General features: G+C 38.2%; 1 protein-coding gene across 1 annotated transcript in view; it reads right to left on the bottom strand.

Annotated features, from left to right (window-relative positions):
• The window catches only part of SLC16A9 (solute carrier family 16, member 9), a 51526-nt gene that overhangs the window by 15341 nt on the left and 18389 nt on the right, over positions 1-17796 (bottom strand). Inside the window, exons 2-3 of the mRNA XM_004680873.2 lie at positions 11540-11772; positions 1795-1938 (exon numbers count right to left, since the gene is read on the bottom strand). Coding sequence (XP_004680930.1) covers positions 1795-1938; positions 11540-11735 — 340 coding nt within the window. The 5' untranslated portion in view covers positions 11736-11772. The remainder of the gene's footprint in view (positions 1-1794; positions 1939-11539; positions 11773-17796) is intronic.

The raw sequence follows: 17796 nt of genomic DNA, 5'->3' as shown, positions 1-17796 counted from the left end.
CCTGTTCTGTTCCCCACTCTGTCTCTGGTGAAGCCTCTCACTGCCCCTGAGCCTCTGGCCTGTACCCCAGTTCTGTATGCACAAATAAATAAATATTTAAAATATATATATATATATTCTGACAAGATTAACCAAATCAATATCAACTTCACAGTTGGTAAAGTTCTTTACACTGCTACAGAAATTTTGGAATTTAGTAGTGGGAATTAGTTAATTTTGTCTTTTCCTTTCTATATACACCCTTAGCTTTTCTTCCAAAACAATCACATGTACACAAATCTTAGACAATATAAACCCATTTTTTTCTTTTTAAAAATTCATTTTCATGTAAATGCCATGGCATAACTCATTTTAAGTCATTGACAACTTCAGACACATACTTACAAATGCCATACCTAGATTAACCTTGCAATCACATCTAGGACACCTCATGAAATGTTAAAGTTTTGTCCACAGTTTAGGGTAAATGCCCAAATTATACTATAGTTATAATGATTCAATTTTCTATATAAAAAGGGAGTTGTCTTAAAAGCAATATTCCAATTTTCATACATAAATACAAACAGCTATGTTTTCATTTTTATGATTTAAAAATGCAATATTATATTCAATGAAAACTCTCAAACTTTATACCAGAAATAAATATTTTTGCACCCATGATTCAAACAATGTTAATCACTATAAGGATTATAATCTATCAAATATATACTACCTGTTCTTGAAAATGTAACAAGTGACTGGCTCATTTAGATTAAGATTTGAGTAGCATTGGGGTATGTAATTGAAATTAAAACAAACTTTAAGAAACACTAAAATAAAAACACTAAAGATAAATACAAAAATGTATACCTAACAGCACTTGGGCCAGTGGCTCAAACCCACATCTCTGAGCTAAGAGCCTTTAGTTATTGACTCCATGTCTCCAAGCTTCCTTATACCCTCTCTGTAAAATGGATTTTGTGACGATTAAATAAGATCATGTAAAGCCCAGAGGCTAACACACATTAAATACTCAGGGTAAAAGTAAGAAAGTAGACTATTGGTAGCTAATATAATTGCTCTTTCTGGTACTAAGAAGAAACTCAAAATCTGTAATCATCTTTTTAATGTTTCCTGCCAACAGCTCTTATGAATACCAGTGATAGTTAACACTGAATACAATCAGTGCACTACAGCACAAAAGCAGTCCCTCAAATCTACCAGTGCTTTCAGCCCTTTCTGCTGTGCTTTTCCTCATCAGTAATCGAGACTGTCAGTCATCCCCAAAACTCAATTTTATTCATTCATGCCTTATCTTTACTAAGTGCTTTAAAATTATTAAGTGCTTTAGAATTTCCTTTCTACTTCTCCTGTGTCTTCCTAATTTGGGTCTTTGTGACAGATGCTATAAAAGGGCAGGACACTTAGAGCACACATAGCTCTGGACTACCCTACTTAGCCCCCAAAATGAAAGGGACCACTTCCTAAGTGAATGAAGTGACAGATGTCAGGGGCACTGAAGCTCCACACTCCTTTCCCTTTCTTGTGCTGTTCATTTCAGACATGCTGAACTGAAACACATTCCTGCACTGTACAAGAAAACATGAAGTGTATGTTAAAACACTTATTCTTTCAAATATTTTGATTCATTGGTTGAATAGTTTACTAAAGCATACTTTTGGGGGTCATAGTCTTTGAAAGTAAATTATTGCTGAGTACTTTCACTTCTTACATCAACTGAATAATAAGCCTAATGTTAACGAAATGTTGTTTAACTCTTGATACTTAGAAAAGTGATAATACCAGGTTTCTTACCTACAACAATGCCATAGGAGAAAAATAGAAAGTAGATATTGGGGGCAAAACTGCTCAACATCAGGCCTCCAGCCACCATGAAACCACTGAAGATAGTCACAGGTCTTGCTCCAAAAGATGAAACACAGAGGCTACAGATGGGACCTAAAATAAGAAAAGGACACTTACATTACATAAAAGTTGCCTAATTCCCACAATTATATGATCCATCATAAGTTTAAAATATTTCTGTCCATCATAAAAATAAGAGCAATCATCATCAACATCTGTGTATTTACCATGGCTGGATACTCTGTGAGGTACTTCCCGCAAACAATTTCATTCCATCCAAACCCTACTGCAGCCTGGGGGTAGATGCTATGAGTTCCCTCAGTTTTTAACAAAAACTAAAGTTTTAAGATGGTGAGATAACATAATTAAGAAATGGAGCTTCTAGAGTCAGACTTTATTCAAATGTGAGTTCTCTTACTCGTCAGCAGTTTGATTTTAGTCAACTGACTTGATCTGTGTTTTAGTTTTTTCATCTGCAAATTGGAATTATAATGGTACCTACCTCAAAGTGCTACTGAAAGAAGAAAAAAACAGCTCAGATGTCAAGCTGATCACAAGGCTAGTACAAGTAAGTGTCCAATTACTGCAGATATGACAGAGGCAACGGCAGCAGTCATGACAGTAGTTATAGAGGAAGAAGTAACAACCCGAGCCTCATTCTTGAGCCCTCTGGCTGAACCATATGATTCTGAGGATTTCTGACTCCTGCATGTTCCATGGATCTATCCTATCAAAAGCTCCTTTCCAGCACAAGGCCAGTCATACAGATGATGATGAAATCAACTTGAAAATTGAATGCAGCTTAGTGACCCAATGGAGAAATGAGGAGGAAAGAGTTGGTGACTCCCTTCATAGAGAATGTTCTAACAGATAGAGCCCATTAGAGGAGCTCCCTACCACTCAGACATGAGTTGGTACCACTGTCCTACATTCCATGTAGCACCTGAAATTTGAGGGAGAAAGTTTACTGTTAACAGACAAGCAGATGTGACCATGACCTGAACCTGTTTGATGCCTAAGGTAGTAACAGCTCATGCAATAGGATTTAAAAGATAGTGAAATTCATTCCCACTACACCTTACCCAAAAAAAGTATGTACAACCAAGAGTTTAGTCTTTTAGAAATAAAAAGACACGGGGCCCTTCCTCACCAGGGTTAAAGCACAGCACTACAAAACTACTCTTGACCTGCCCACTGTTCCCCTCAGCAGTGTACTTTCTTAATATGTCTGTTCTGCTCCCCACTCTGTCTCTGGTGAACCGTCTCACTGCCTCTGAACATCTGGCCTGTACCCCACTTCTGTATGCATAAATAAATCTTTAAAAAAAATAAAAAGACATTATGGGTTATTCAGCCAAATGGTCTCATTTACACGGGAGGAAACTGAAACTCAGAGAGGTTGTCCAAGCCCATGGTACAAAAAAACCATTAGTTAGAAGCAGAAATAACACCCTTTAATTGACTTGACAACAATCTTTCAGGAGACAAACTATTATTCCCAATTTATAAAAAGCACACTGGTCAAGAAAGCTGAAAACAGAGAATAGTAAGGGTTAGGAAGGATATGGAACAAATACTCACTGTATCCTAAATAGACCAAGCGCCACACACAGTATAACCCAGAATCCCACTTCCGTGTGTACACACTTCTGTGTGTACAATAGAAAAGCCTATACTAAAAGTCATAAATATAAATGTTCATAACAGAACTATTCATATTGTAACAGGCTGGTCCCCAGGAAAAGGGAGGTTCAGGTTCCCTGCCCCAACCAAAGAGGGTGGAACTGAGCAGGGAAGAGAAGAATCTGGAGAGGAGACTGAAGAGGAAGGAAGCAAGATGGAGAGCCAGAAGGACACCTGAGGAGGCACATGGAACAGAGAGACATGTGAAGAAGCTGCTCTTGTTTCTTGGCCCTGAACTGGTTGAAACAGATGTGGGCAAGGGATCCATGGGGAGGTTAACTCTGGCAGAATTTATCTTGATTTTAATTTTGCTCTTTTCTTCCCAAACTCATCTGGCTATTTCTGACCCTTTTCTATGGGTCCCTGTCAGAAGGTGCTTTAGACTTGTGGCGGGCTTTCAGGCTGCTTTGAGCCAATCCCTTCTGGGTGGACTTTATATAAATATATATATATTTAGATTTACTTATTTATCCAACAGAACTGGGGTACAAACCAGAGGTGCAGGGTGAGTGAGAGGCTTCACCAGGGACAGAGTGGGGAACAGAGTTGGCAGATCTATAAAGTACACAGCTAGGGGAGCAGCAGGCAAGACAGGAGTTCTGCTGCACTATGTGGATCACCTCTGGGCCGGGGATTGAACTCGCACTGAAGCAGCTGTGGCTAGCTTGCAGTGCTGAGTCCTAACCCATGGCACTACCAGAGAGGGCTCTTGGGTGGACTTTCACCCACGAGGGGAGGGACAGCTTTGGGTGTTTGATTTAGAAACTGCATTCTTTGTCTTTTTTGTATTGCACCCTAATTGTATGAAAGTTATTTTCCATTAAAGGTCTTACATGTTTTGTCTTGATGCGGCAGGTAGCAGAACCTATTTAGTGCAGGCAGGTTTGGGGGTTAGAGGGTTTAGGGGTATCCCTCTTCTTGCCCTATAATACCATCTGAGTCAAACTAGACTCAGATGTTCATCTGCAGAACAATGTGTGAGTAGAAATAAAATAATTTGCTGACAGAAATCAGACTGACTGATGTACTTTTCAGCAATTGAGGTGAATAAATAAAAAAGAGGGAAATGAAAACTCTTAACTGCAAAGGTGTTTTTGTTATGATCACCGATGAATTAAAAATATTCCTACAGTGGAGTAATATATGGCAATGAGAACGAATGGTCTGCTACCCACAGCAAAACAGAGTTATCTCACGAACACCTGTGAAGGAAAAGACACCCAACTCAAAAAAGTAGATGTTGTGTAATGCCAGTTTTAAAAAGAACAGAGACAGACAAAAGTAATCTATGGTTAGAAGTGAAGATAGTGTTTCTTGTTGGGAAGGAGTAGGGAATTATCACTAGAAGGGAGCGAGTTCAAATTCCAGGCTATTGTTAATGTTCTGTTTCTGGATGCGAATGTGTTTTATTCCATGGGTGTTTGTGAATTCACCAACTGAAACCCTCACAATAATATACTTTTCTGTATATACCTTTTACACAAAAATGAAAATGTGTTACAGATTTTGACATTCAAAAAAATTTTAAAGAAAATTATTTATTCTCATCCTCAGAACCAGGGTGTTTCTACCTAACTCCTCATCATAGGACTGGTCTCAAGGGATGACTTGAATCAAGGGATTGTCCTCAGGGAATGTTTCTTAGGATCCTCAGTTCTTTCATTTTGCAAAAAGAAACTGCAGCAAAAGTTAGTTAACTTGTAATATGAACCTGAGATTCCACATTTTGGGACTTTAAAATTTTAGAAAAAGAGGGAAGAGAGCCTTATCATCTTGTTGTGAAGCTTTTATTTTGATAAGTAATGACATTTTTAAAATAATTAACGGTCTCTTACCACAGTCATTGAAGGACACTTTTAATAAGGAAAGAATGAAAGGATATAATTTCAGAGTAAAAAGTAAGATAATAAGGAGACAGTGGGGTCCAGGATCACACACACATACACAATACATACTCACAATACACAATCACTCTTTTACATTAATTTTACCTTAGTGAAAACATTTCTTGAACTTATGCTGCTTACGCATTGATGCTGAGAAGCCATTTTTACTATTGCTACCTTCTGTTCTGGAGATGAATCTTGGCTGTTGGGTTAAACCCTGGGCTAACTGTTAATAGCAGAGCAGACAGTCAACAAAGAAATATTTAAGAACAGCAGGTGGAATGAGTAATGCAAAAAGATGAACAATTCCGTCCTTGCTAGATGGTATGCAAAGCTCCCAAGAGACACTATACTCTCCCACAACATTCTACTCTGCTGTAGGGACCTGGCAACACTTTGAACACAATACTGAGACTTTCACTCAAAAAAGGTAAGAAACTATTCTAGAAAATAACACTGCAAGCCAAAGAAAGGAGTGAAGAACAGAAGATAAGGATAGGATTTTGAGCATTGCAACCCCTTAAATACAAAATAAAGCAAACAAAAAAATAAAATAATTTGCTAATAGAAATCAGACTGACTAATGTACTTTTCAGCAATTGAGGCGAATAAATAAAAAAGAGGGAAATGAAAACTCTTAATTGCAAAAGTGTTTTTGTTATGATCACGGGTGAATTAAAAATGGGAAGTATGAGTTGTTCTAAGAAAGTCAGAATTCTTGGGCCTCCCTGTAGGCCTAAAGGCTAAGAGTCAGTGCTACCAACTTGAAGGCCCATCTTGATGGCTTAAGTTTGATCCTCGGCCAAGGAACTGACCCACGTGGCCCAGCAGACCTCTTTTGTTTTTGCCTGCTGCTCCCCTCAGCAGTATACTTCAGTAGATTCGCCTGTTCTGCTCCCCACCCTATTCTCTGGCCTACACCCCAGTTCTTCTTTGCAAAAACAAATACGATCTTAAAAAAAAAAGTCGGAATTCTCTACAAGTAAGTTGTGAAATTGTTTCCTTTAGCTCTTCAGAATAACTTAGGAGCAAACAACACAGTGAAATTTTTGTTGATTTAAAATTAGCAAGGAGAAAGAATAAACTTCTTAGAGTTTGTTAGTAATAGTAATATAGTCTGCATTAATTAAACAAAAAGTATTTATCATTCTCTTTCCTTTCCTATTTATCAAATGTCCTCTAGAGCAGCACTGTACAATGGAAATATAAGAAGTCACACATCTGAGTCACACAAGAATTTAAACTTTCTAATAACCACATTAAAGATTGAAAAAAAGAGATGAAAATTTTCAGAATGCATTTAATCTAACAAATCCCAAACATTATTGCTTCAATATCATTAATGAGTTATTTTATATTCTTTTGTCTTGTAGCCAAGTCTGAATTTCATGTGTGTTCGTTTCATGTATAACACATTTCTAACTAACTACATTTTAAGTGATCAGTAGCCACCTGATCACTTTTGTGGGAGAGCACAGGAAACTCATTCTGTAGAAGACACAGAAAATACCACACGCAATCCAGGACCTAGACCTGAAAGCAAAAGAAACAACACGTCAAGAGTTAAAACCCAAGGTCACAGGCAAGAAAGGTTCTAGTCACGTGAAGAGGAAGATCACTGTGGGCCAAAGAAATAAGTCTTACTCTGTATGAAGTATGAAGATCACTGTGAGCCACGGAAATGAGTCTTGCTCTGTATGAACTATGGTTCATACTATATCTACTAAATGGAATATCCATTTAGTAGATAGAGTATCTACTATATAGATACTAAATGGATATTCCATTTAGTATCTATTCCATTTAATATCTACTAAAGGGATATTCCAAACAAAGGAACACAATATGGTTTTCCACTTTATAATTATTGTAACTTTGGGAAAAATTATTTTTGGAATCTAAATCAACTATGCATATCTCTTTCCAAATGTTTCAGAGTCCCAAAAAGGTGGGATGGCTTGGGTGGGAGCACTGAAGGTGCAGTAGGCTTACAGTACAGGGGAAAGTATAATCTGGGGGCATCCAGGTTGTATGTCATGAAGTAAAGATTTCCTAGCAGACTCCTGACTGGGCCTATGAGAGACCTAATCCTCACTACAATGCTGACAGCCCAGGGTATGGACCCCTGTGGACTATCAGGTTCCACTTTCCTTGCTCCTGCTGAGAGACCATGAATTTCTACTTCATCTCTCTGAGGAATACAAAGACACTAAGAAGCAAAATCCTTGATCGCTCACATACATGACTGTCTTCTTTGTTGTTTGGTTGGGTGATAGATAGAGGTGATGCAAAGCTTAACCAATACCTGTGATTATCCTCAGCAACCCTGGAACTACTTAACACATGGAGATCTAACTAAAGTAAGAGAATCTTTGGAAAAAATAGAAATTTTGGGCCCTCCCTGGTGGCGCAGGGGGTTAAAGCACAGCACTGAGAAGCTAAAGCCACTTCAGCATGAGTTCGATCCCTGCCTGCCCGGGAGGTGACCACATGGCGTGGCAGACCTCTCCTGGCCCGCCCGCTGCTCCCCTCAGCAGTGTACTTCGTCGATCTGCCTGTTCTGCTCCCCACTCTGTCTCTGGTGAAGCCTCTCACTGCCCCTGAGCCTCTGGACTGTGTACCCCCGTTCTGTATGTACAAATAAAATAAATCTTTAAAAAAAAATAGAAATTTTGTCCTGCTTGACAGGGCTAAGGGAGGCTTAAACTCCTACAGGTAAGCTCAAATTCAGCTCTGTCAGCACTCACAAGTCATTCCACAAGTCAGTTGGCTATATTGGCTCACTATATTGTTTTTCACATTCATGTATTTTCATAGATTTCCCGACTCGATATGAATTCCAAGGCCTTTGGAGGAATAAAGGACAAGAAAAAAAAAGGTGGGGGAAAGATCAGTAAGTCTGTTTTGAGTTCAAAACTGCAGGAAAAGTTTCCCATGCTGTTTTAACAACTTGCTTCTCTCAAAAATGTTTCCATAATTCTGTAGTTTGAAGAACAACATGTAACCAAAGGATGTGTTAGCTCATCTTAAAATAGCGCAAGACCGGCCCTCACTGGTGGTGCCATGGGTTAACGCACAACACTACAAGCTAGCTGCCACTTCAGTGTGAGTCCAATACCCCACCCTGAGGTGAGTCACATGGTGCAGCAGACCTCTCCTGTCTCACCTGCTGCTTCCCTCAGCACTATACTTTGTCAATCTCCCTGTTCTGCTCCCCACTCTGTCTCTGGTGAATCCTCTCACTGCCCCTGCACCTCTGACTAGCACCCCACTTCTGTATGCATAAATAAATAAATCTTAAAAAAATAAAAATAATGTAAGACCATAATAGTTCTCAAGTTCAAGTAACTTCCTGCCTCCTATACCAGCCAGGTTTCCACCAAAGAAATAGAACCACAGGTAGAAATATAGATATAGATATATAGTGATTTATTGCAAGAAATGAGCTTATGCAACTGGGGGACCTGGCTAGGCACGTACAACATCCATGGGGCAGGCCATCCGTCAGGAAGGTATGCTGGAATTTTGGCACAGGCCTAAACTATAGTCACTGAGCCAAATTTCTTCTTCTGGGAAACTCATTTCTACTTTTAAAGACTTTCAATTGATTGAATCTGGTCCATTTGGATTATCTAGATAACCTTTCTTAAAATCAACTAATAGTGGCCTTGCAACACCACCACCATTACAAACCTCCCAATACAAACCTTCAATTTTCCCTTCCTACCTCCTCTTTCTTGATCCTTTTGGTCTCCTGATTCTTCAAAAATTTTGAATAGCTGAGACAAGTGTCTCTGCATTCAGTGGAAGTTAAGTGCCCAAGGTTGCTCCACTAAAAAGTGGTAGTGTCTGGACTTGAATTACCTCTGTCTTCAGTCCAGTGCTCCTCCTAACTACTTGTTCTCACCCATGAACAGTGGTGGCACACTCTCTCTCCAGACCTTGCAAGCAAATCAGCTTTGTGGACTTGTAACCTACACAGTTGCAGTGGGCCCAGTCCAAATGCATCATACGCTTGACCTACTGTTCTGCTGTTCTTCACTTTTTTAAACATGGGGCTCTGCTTTTTCATTCTGTAGTGGTACATGAAAATTATGTAGGACCAACTGGCCCTGCCTACAAGTGAAGGGTCTCAAGGCCTTGCTCTTGAATTTGTGACCTTGCACCTATGAATTTGGAGAAAGCCCAAGTTGCAGTTCATTTTGCAGACCCTGCCTCAACTCTCACCACCAATGTCCCATTCATCACTTAGAGATCTCAGCTTCCCTGAACTCTCAACTCCTACCTGGACAGACTATGGAAAGAAGCTTTGTTTTCTGAATATGTGTAAACTGAGAGATCACTGTTGTTATCCTTTGATCCTTGCTGGAAGGAAAGATTATTACACTTCTGCTTAATTTAGTATTTGTTAATAGGAATGATGAGTAATTAGAGAATATTAAAAAATTATCTCGGCCCTCCCTGGTGGCACAGTGGGTTAAAGCGCAGCACTAAGAATCAAAAGCCACTTCCGCATGAGTTTGATCCCTGCCTGCCCCAGAGGAGATCCACATGGCCCGGCCGACCTCTCCTAACTCGCCCGCTGCTCCCCTCAGCAGTGTACTTCGTTGATCTGCCTGTTCTGCCCTCACTCTGTCTCTGGTGAATCCCCTCACTGCCCCTGCAACTCTGGCCTGTACCCCAGTTCTGTATGAATAAATAAATAAATCTTTAAAAAAAATTATCTCCTTTTTATACTATATATTTTTTTATTTTAGCAATCAGTATTTTCAAAGTCCTTTATTAACATATCAATTATCATTCACTTGTACTTTGACAGCTTACAAACAACCAATATTTTCAAAAACTCTTTCAAACAAATCTTGGACCCTGGGCCATCCCTGGTGGCACAGCAGCTTAGGGTACAGCACTGCAAGCTGGACGTAGTCACTTAAGTGCAAATTTGATCCAATTTGATACCCAGCCCCGGAGGTGACCCACGTGGTGTGGCAGACCTCTCCTGTCTCCCCCACTGTTTGTCAGTCTGCCTGTTCTGCTCCCCAACTCTGTCTCTGATGAATCCTCTCACTGCCCCTATACCTCTGGCTTGTACCCCAGTTCTGTATGCATAAATAAATAAATCCTAAAAAAAAAAACAAAACAAATCTTGGACCTACTTTTCCTGTTTGTCCTGAGTTCATAATGACAGTATTATTTTCATTTGTTTAGTTATGGTAAGTTATCTGACAAAGCCAGATGATCTATGATCTAGCATTATTCTTCAAGTCTTGTTTTTTTTAACTTAACAAGGTAATACATTAATTGGAAACAACTGTTTTGTTTTGTTTGCTTTAACAAGTGCTTTTTGATGATCAGGAAAGACAATGTATTTAATACCATGCAACAATCACCACATACAAAAATGTCTTTATTTTCCCCAAGAATGGAGATTGTGATTGCTCTTCAAATCATGTCAAGTCCCTCACAGACAGGAAGAGACTGCAGGGCTAGGTTACCTATCAGTACAACTGTGATTAAATAGTTTCAAGTGAATTAGACTGATGATCACTAAAAACTACTGCAGAGTTCAAATTATGGCTCCTAAATTGAAATGTTATGATTTAAATCAATAAGATAGGTGACGCAAATATAGGACACTCAATTTGACTATGGTGCATCCAGTCACAGGAGTACTTATGAATCATATAGGACTGCAACTGTTTACAGTCCTGTTCAAAGTCATTTGGTCATTTCGTCACTAGTATTCGTTAGGCATACCCGGATCAGAGACTTCATCTCCCTGTATTCCATTTTTACTCATGGAAATACATGTGTCTCCCTTTAAAGCATGAGCTTCTTATGGTCAATAGTGACATATCTTTTCATTTCCAATATTTAGAACACTATGTGGCCCAGCCAATCACTTTGCTCATGGTAGCAAAGAAATGGATGCATAACTTAAGGATACTGATTTTTTTCACATATATTTATTATAGGGAGATAGTAGTTCAATAATCTCAGTGAATGCAGGAAAATACGTTATGCCTTTCAAAATCTAAATTCCTATGCATTGTAAAGTGCTAATGATGCAGCAAATGTAATTCAATAATTACCTAGTAAAAGGAAGCATACATTTAGCTACTCACTTGCGAGCAAGCCGACTCCACTTGCCAGTGATCCGACCCAGGCTGTTTTTCCTTTCCCCTCCCCAAAGGCGTCCAGCCATTCTATGTATAAGACTCCAACAGCTAACGGAGATCCATAACACAAAAACTGAACAAAGAAGGAGACGAGCACAATCACCCAGCCCCATCCACCATCAGGTGACTTTTTAAATTCCATTGTAAGGTAAAGTCAACAAGATGTTTCTCTGTAGATCCTAAAGAAAAACAAACAGAAAAGCATATTGAGAGTGTGGTGGGGCATAGCATTTTGATTAAAAATATCTCCTTTTAAATTAAAATATAAAAAAGTTTCTCTAAAAATACAGATTGAAATGTACAAAAATTATTAGACATGTCAAGCTTAATATTATCATTTTTATTCATTATTTAAATAATATATCCATATGATTTATATTTTAAATTTTTTTAAGGATTTATTTGTTTATGCAAACCGAGCTCTGGGGTGCTGGTCTGAATTGTGGGGGTGGGGTGGGAGGATTCACCAGAGACAGAGTGGGGAGCAGAACAGGCAGATCCACTGAAATACACTGCTGAGGGGAGCAGCGGGCAAGACAAGAGAGGTCTGCTGTACCGTGTGGGTCACCTCCTTGGCCAGGGATCGAATTCATTCTGCAGCTGCTGTGGACAGCTTCATAGTGCTGCAATTCAACCCCTTGCACCACCAGGGAGGCCCTAAATATTTTAATTATTAAAAATCATAAATTGAAAAAAAAAATCATAAATTGAAAAATGTCCTTCCCTAACTTGTGTCCATTCACCTGGTTCCCACCACAACTCAATCACAGGAAATGATTGTCTGGTTTCTTGTCACCCATGGGGCTCTCCCCAGGAAGCAGACACTTATTAGGACTACTTTCTTTTGGACTGAATACAAAGCAGAGAGAGAAGGTAAGCTAATGAGCAGTATTAACAAAGGGGATAGGATACAGACAAATACCATAAGATTTCACTCACATATGGAATATAAAGAAACAAGAGAATAGACAAAACTAAACCAAAACATACCCTTGAATCACACTGCAAAATTGAGGCTATCCAGAGAGGGAAAGTGGGGGGTGTGGAACAAGCAGGGAGAGAGTCCAGTGGACTGTGTGGGTGATTATGGGTGCTTTTGTAGTGGATGTGACATGTTAACATGTATCTGAAGAGGTGTGAATCAATACCTTCATTAATATAATATTATTGCTAATATTACCTCAATACAAATTAATAGTGTTAAATAAATTAACACATTAATATATTAAGATGGCAAGAAAAAAAGAAAAGAAAGGGAATTTGCAAAACTCAATGGCTCTTCAGGGATATCCTGATTTGGAATAGGGAACTGATCTTTCATACCTCCAGGTTGATCATTCCTTGAGTGTGTCACCCAGGAAGAGGGAATAACCTAAATCCAACCCAACCCCTTAGGGGCTGTCAGTAGAAGGCTGTTTGCAAGCAGCCCTCCAGCCCTGGTGCAGGAAATCTTTCATTCCTTAAGGAAATCTGGAGGGGAACTGTCAGCAAAGCTCAATGTTCACTGTGTATCCCGCCAGAGTTTCTTCATAAAGACACAAGCAAAACTAAACAGTCTTACTGTTGCCACTTTTTCAACAAAAGCACTAGATAGCAAATTCTATTTCAATTTAGTCATCCACCACCCTTAAGAGGGTTTTCCCCTATCAATGTATGTATCCTCAGTCTTTTTTAATAACTATATATGACTGTATACTTGTTTATCTACTTATCAAACAGGCAAAACATACATTGTTCAACGTGAAAGAACTGAAAAAGTATACCATCTTCTTCTACTTTACCATCGAATTCTCCTATCTTCTATAGATGACCCATGCTTATTACTTCTTTTATCTTTCTTCAGAATTCGCTATTCATACATAAGCAAACTCAAGTATAAATAGACAATTTTCTCTAGATTTTCATAGGGACAATAACATATAGTATATTTATACTTATAAATATATTTCATACATTTATATCACATTTATATGTGATTTACATTATTTCCCACTTGACAAATATCTTGAAGACCTTTAACATCAATACACTGTAACATTCCTCATTCTTTCCTTCATGCTACAGTGTATTCTAGCATCTGGCTCTTTTTCAATTCTGACCAAATACCTATGACATACAAAGAAAATCAATACTACAGTGAGTTATCTTATATATATACACACATCTTTTTGATATGCTTATCTGTTACATAAAACCCAAAAGAGGAATTGTTGAGTCAGGTTGTCATTATATACTTGTCATTATATAATTAGTATTACCAAATTGAGTTCAAGGGATTAAAACAATTTACATCATCCCAAAGAATTTTGGATGTGCTGGAAAACTTTTGGAATTTTGCCAATTTGTTGTTTTTCAAAAATATTTCATTATAGTTTTAATTTGTATTTCTCTGAATGCTATAGTTAAAATTATTTTGAAATTCCTATTGAATTTTTGGGTACATATAATAGGTGCATTTATGGATTTTTCTATTCTTTTCCATTAATCTCTCTATTCACTCACTATTACATTAGTTTTATTAATATGTCTTTATTTTTTTAAGATTATTTATTTGTGCATACAGAATTGGGGTACAGAGGTACAGGGGTGGTGAGAGGATTCACCAGAGACAAAGTGGGGAGAAAATAGGTAGATTGATGAAGTACACTGCTGAGGGGAAAAGCGGGCGGGTCAGGAGAGGTCTGCCATGCCATGTGGATCACCTCCAGGGTAGGGATCGAACTCATGCTGAAGTGGCTTTAGCTTCTTAGTGCTGTGCTCTAACCATTACATAAGCAGGGAGGGCCAACATGTCTTTTTTAAGAAACCTTTTTAACATTTTAATTTCTAGTGAAGCTAATTAGGTTCTTTTGCCTTCTTTCCAACATTGCATACCTTTTTTCAATATTTTCTTGGTGCCTCTTATTTGGTAATTATTATATGACTCTCAAAATCAGCTTGCCTTGTTCGAAACAAAATCTAATTGAGTTAAATTGATAAAATTGATTTAAGAAAATCAATGCTGACCCTCAGAATATGACATGCCTCTCCATTTGATCATTAATCTACTATTTTTAATGTTTAAAGTTGCTCCCAATATTGCTTTTTGTCTAGCTATTTTATTCTTTTTTAAATTATTTTATTTCTTCTTGTTATTATTGGGATTATTGCTTTGATTTTTGTTCTGTTTGTGTACGTAAAATTGTTGATGCCTGTATACTAATTTATGAACTTCTATTAACTTATTAACTTCTTACTAATTTCAGTAAGCAGACTTTTCTCTTAATATCTATTCTGTAGAAGAACTGGGGTATAGGCCAGAGGTGTACGGGATGAAAGGATTCACCAGAGATAGAATTGGGAGCAGATTAGACAGAGCCACTGAAATACACTTCTGAGTGGGCAGCAGGTGAGATTGGAGAGGTCTGCTGCACCATATGTGGGTTAATTTCCTAACTATAGGTCAAACATAGGCCGTTGGGATGATAGCACTGAGACTTAACCCGCAGAACACCAGGGAGGCTCTCAGTAAGTAGGTTTTTAGATGATTCTATTAGGTATAAACCATATACAATACAACACAGTCATACAATCATCTACAAAAAGTGATCATTTGTACTTATTTGGAATTCTTCCATTTCTAATTTCCTTCTTTTAGCTTTGGATTGAACAGGACATCCAGAGTAATATTAAAAAAATAAGAATATACATCTATGTCTGTAACTAATTTCATGGGAATATCCTCAAGTGTCATGGCTGCTATCTCTAAAAACTTAGCTTTCACAAAGTTGAAAAAGTGTTCATATTTTTTTCGATTTTTAGTGTCATTATGAAAAAAACCATAGGGAGATGATTATGATAATGATGATAATAACTTTTAGTATAATAAAATCTATCTTTTCTACTATTTAACCATCCTTGAAGTACTGGGTTAAATCTTCCCTCATTCATGTACTATTTGATTATATCTGTCTATACTGGGAGGCAGTATTTTTAATTCATAGCTGAAATTTCTATGTCTTTAGTTTTAAATATGTTTTGTTAACAGAAATATAGTTTAAAATGTTTTGAGAATGTGGCCCTCCCTGATGGTACAGAGGGTTAAAGCACAGCACTGAGAGGCTAGCGCCACTTCCACATGAGTTCCATTCCCGCCTGCTCCGGAGGTGACCACGTGGCGTGGCAGATCTCTCTTGACCCCCCTGCCCCGCCCCCTCCCGCTGCTCCCCTCAGCAGTGTACTTAGTTGATCTGCCTGTTCTGCTCCCCACTCTGTCTCTGGTGAAGCCTCTCTCCGCCCCTGAGCCTCTGGCCTGTACCCCAGTTCTGTATGCACAAATAAATCTTTTAAAAAAAATGTTTTGAGAATGTTCCTTCATTTTCTAAGTTCTGAAGTAGTTTATAAGACAATGGATTTGGAGACCCAAAGTCTGACCTCCTTGTCTCTAACAGAAGCACTCACCTAGTTTGTACCTCCTGTGTCTCTTCACCATGCCAAGTTTATAATCAAGCACACTTTTCTTTGCTCACAGATTTTTTCCAAGTCATTCCCCATGCCTGTTTCATCAGATAATAGGTAGTGATGCCAGATTTTTATACATCCCTTAATACACTAATTAGATGGTGATATATTTGCTACCTTAATAAGGTCCTAGTCAGATCCACATTTACCTATGCTTCAGTAAATTTCTTCATTTGACATTCAGAGCACAGGGCAAAAAACACATCACCATTGGCCACAGGTCTTTCAATATTTAATAACTGAAATACATGATAATGCCTACAAGTCTGTCTTTCAGACCACATGATTACATTAGCAGAAAGTACATGCCAAGCTTCTAGATATCAGAATCTTTGAAATAATCAGACATGCACCTTCATAAGAAGTTAACTATTCTTTTGTAAAAGTAAACAATGTAATACTGAACTTTCACAAGCCAACATAGTATTTTGAAATTCCTATACAAAATCCCTTTTAAAGAAAACAGTCTTAATTTCTCTAAATTAGATAACATATAAGATATATGTATAACATATAGATAGCAATAAATATCTAGTTAGTCTAAAAGATGTAAAAACAAATATATATATGAGATAGTCCTTCATTTAAAGACCTCGCATTACAGCACTTCAAGAAAAGTACCCATTGGTATAGGCAAAGCACCAGAACAAGGAATTAAGTCAGCATATTCAGGGGAGAGGAGCAGAGGTCTTCAAGGTGAGAAGAGGTGACCTCCTTGCTAGTTTTCAGACTACTGAATGCCCAGATGCCTTTGCCTTACCTTACCTTGCCTCACTTAGCTTTGTCTTGTCTTGGGTGACATTTCAACACATAAGATAGGAGACAGAAAGATTGTTTTCAGTAAATATTTGGGAGACCAAACCTTTGAAATACAAGGCTCCCATAAATACCTGACTAGAAAGACAAGTTTTTATATAGATTTGGTTAACAGTTTATGGCTTGTAATTGCTTCTAGTTTCAGACACACATCATCTCCACAGAGCATCATTTTAAAAAGGCGATTTCTTGTTTTCTGTCAAAGTAACACTTTTCTCTTATATGTTCCTTTGTTCCTTAGATGTCCTATTTCTCTGATGTTCTATGTTCCCTAAGGTGATTTCACATATAGATTAGTCTTCATCCCCCTCCCACTTTGTAATAGTACCCAATTACCTTTCAGGGACATAGGTCTTCATATAGATAGGTGGTTGGTGGGACTGCTAATCAAAGTTCCTTGGTCCTGACTCTAGGGTAGTGTCTAGCAGAAAGTACATGCCAACAAGGCCAGCAGGACCTTTGTCCCAACACCATGAATCTTTCTGAAATGCATAAGGAAAGAAAAATTTGTGATTTTACTGACCCCAGCAGTAGTGCAATAAAGAGATCCGCTACAGTTCCTACTACTCTTGACTTTCTTAGCGATTCACAAGCCTAGTTTCTCTCACCTCCCATTTCCTTTTAAGAACTAACCTGGTAAATTATTTTGCCAAGTTAGCTGACATTTGTTTCTTTTACTTTCAACAGAAATGAATTGTGAGTATACAGTAATTTCAAAGTGATAATTTTAAACTTCCATAACCCCCTTGGTTCCATTTAGGTCAAAAGTTAAGCTCGGCTCTCCCTGGTGGTGCAGGGGGTTGGGGCACAGCACTGAGAGGCTAAAGCCACTTCTGCATGAGTTCAATTCCCGCCTGCCCCAGAGGTGACCACATGGCCTGGCAGAC

Source organism: Condylura cristata, unplaced genomic scaffold (assembly GCF_000260355.1).
Source record: "Condylura cristata isolate star-nosed mole 26May11 unplaced genomic scaffold, ConCri1.0 scaffold00011, whole genome shotgun sequence".
Lineage (NCBI taxonomy): Eukaryota > Metazoa > Chordata > Mammalia > Eulipotyphla > Talpidae > Condylura > Condylura cristata.
This window is presented reverse-complemented; position numbering and strand designations above follow the sequence as displayed.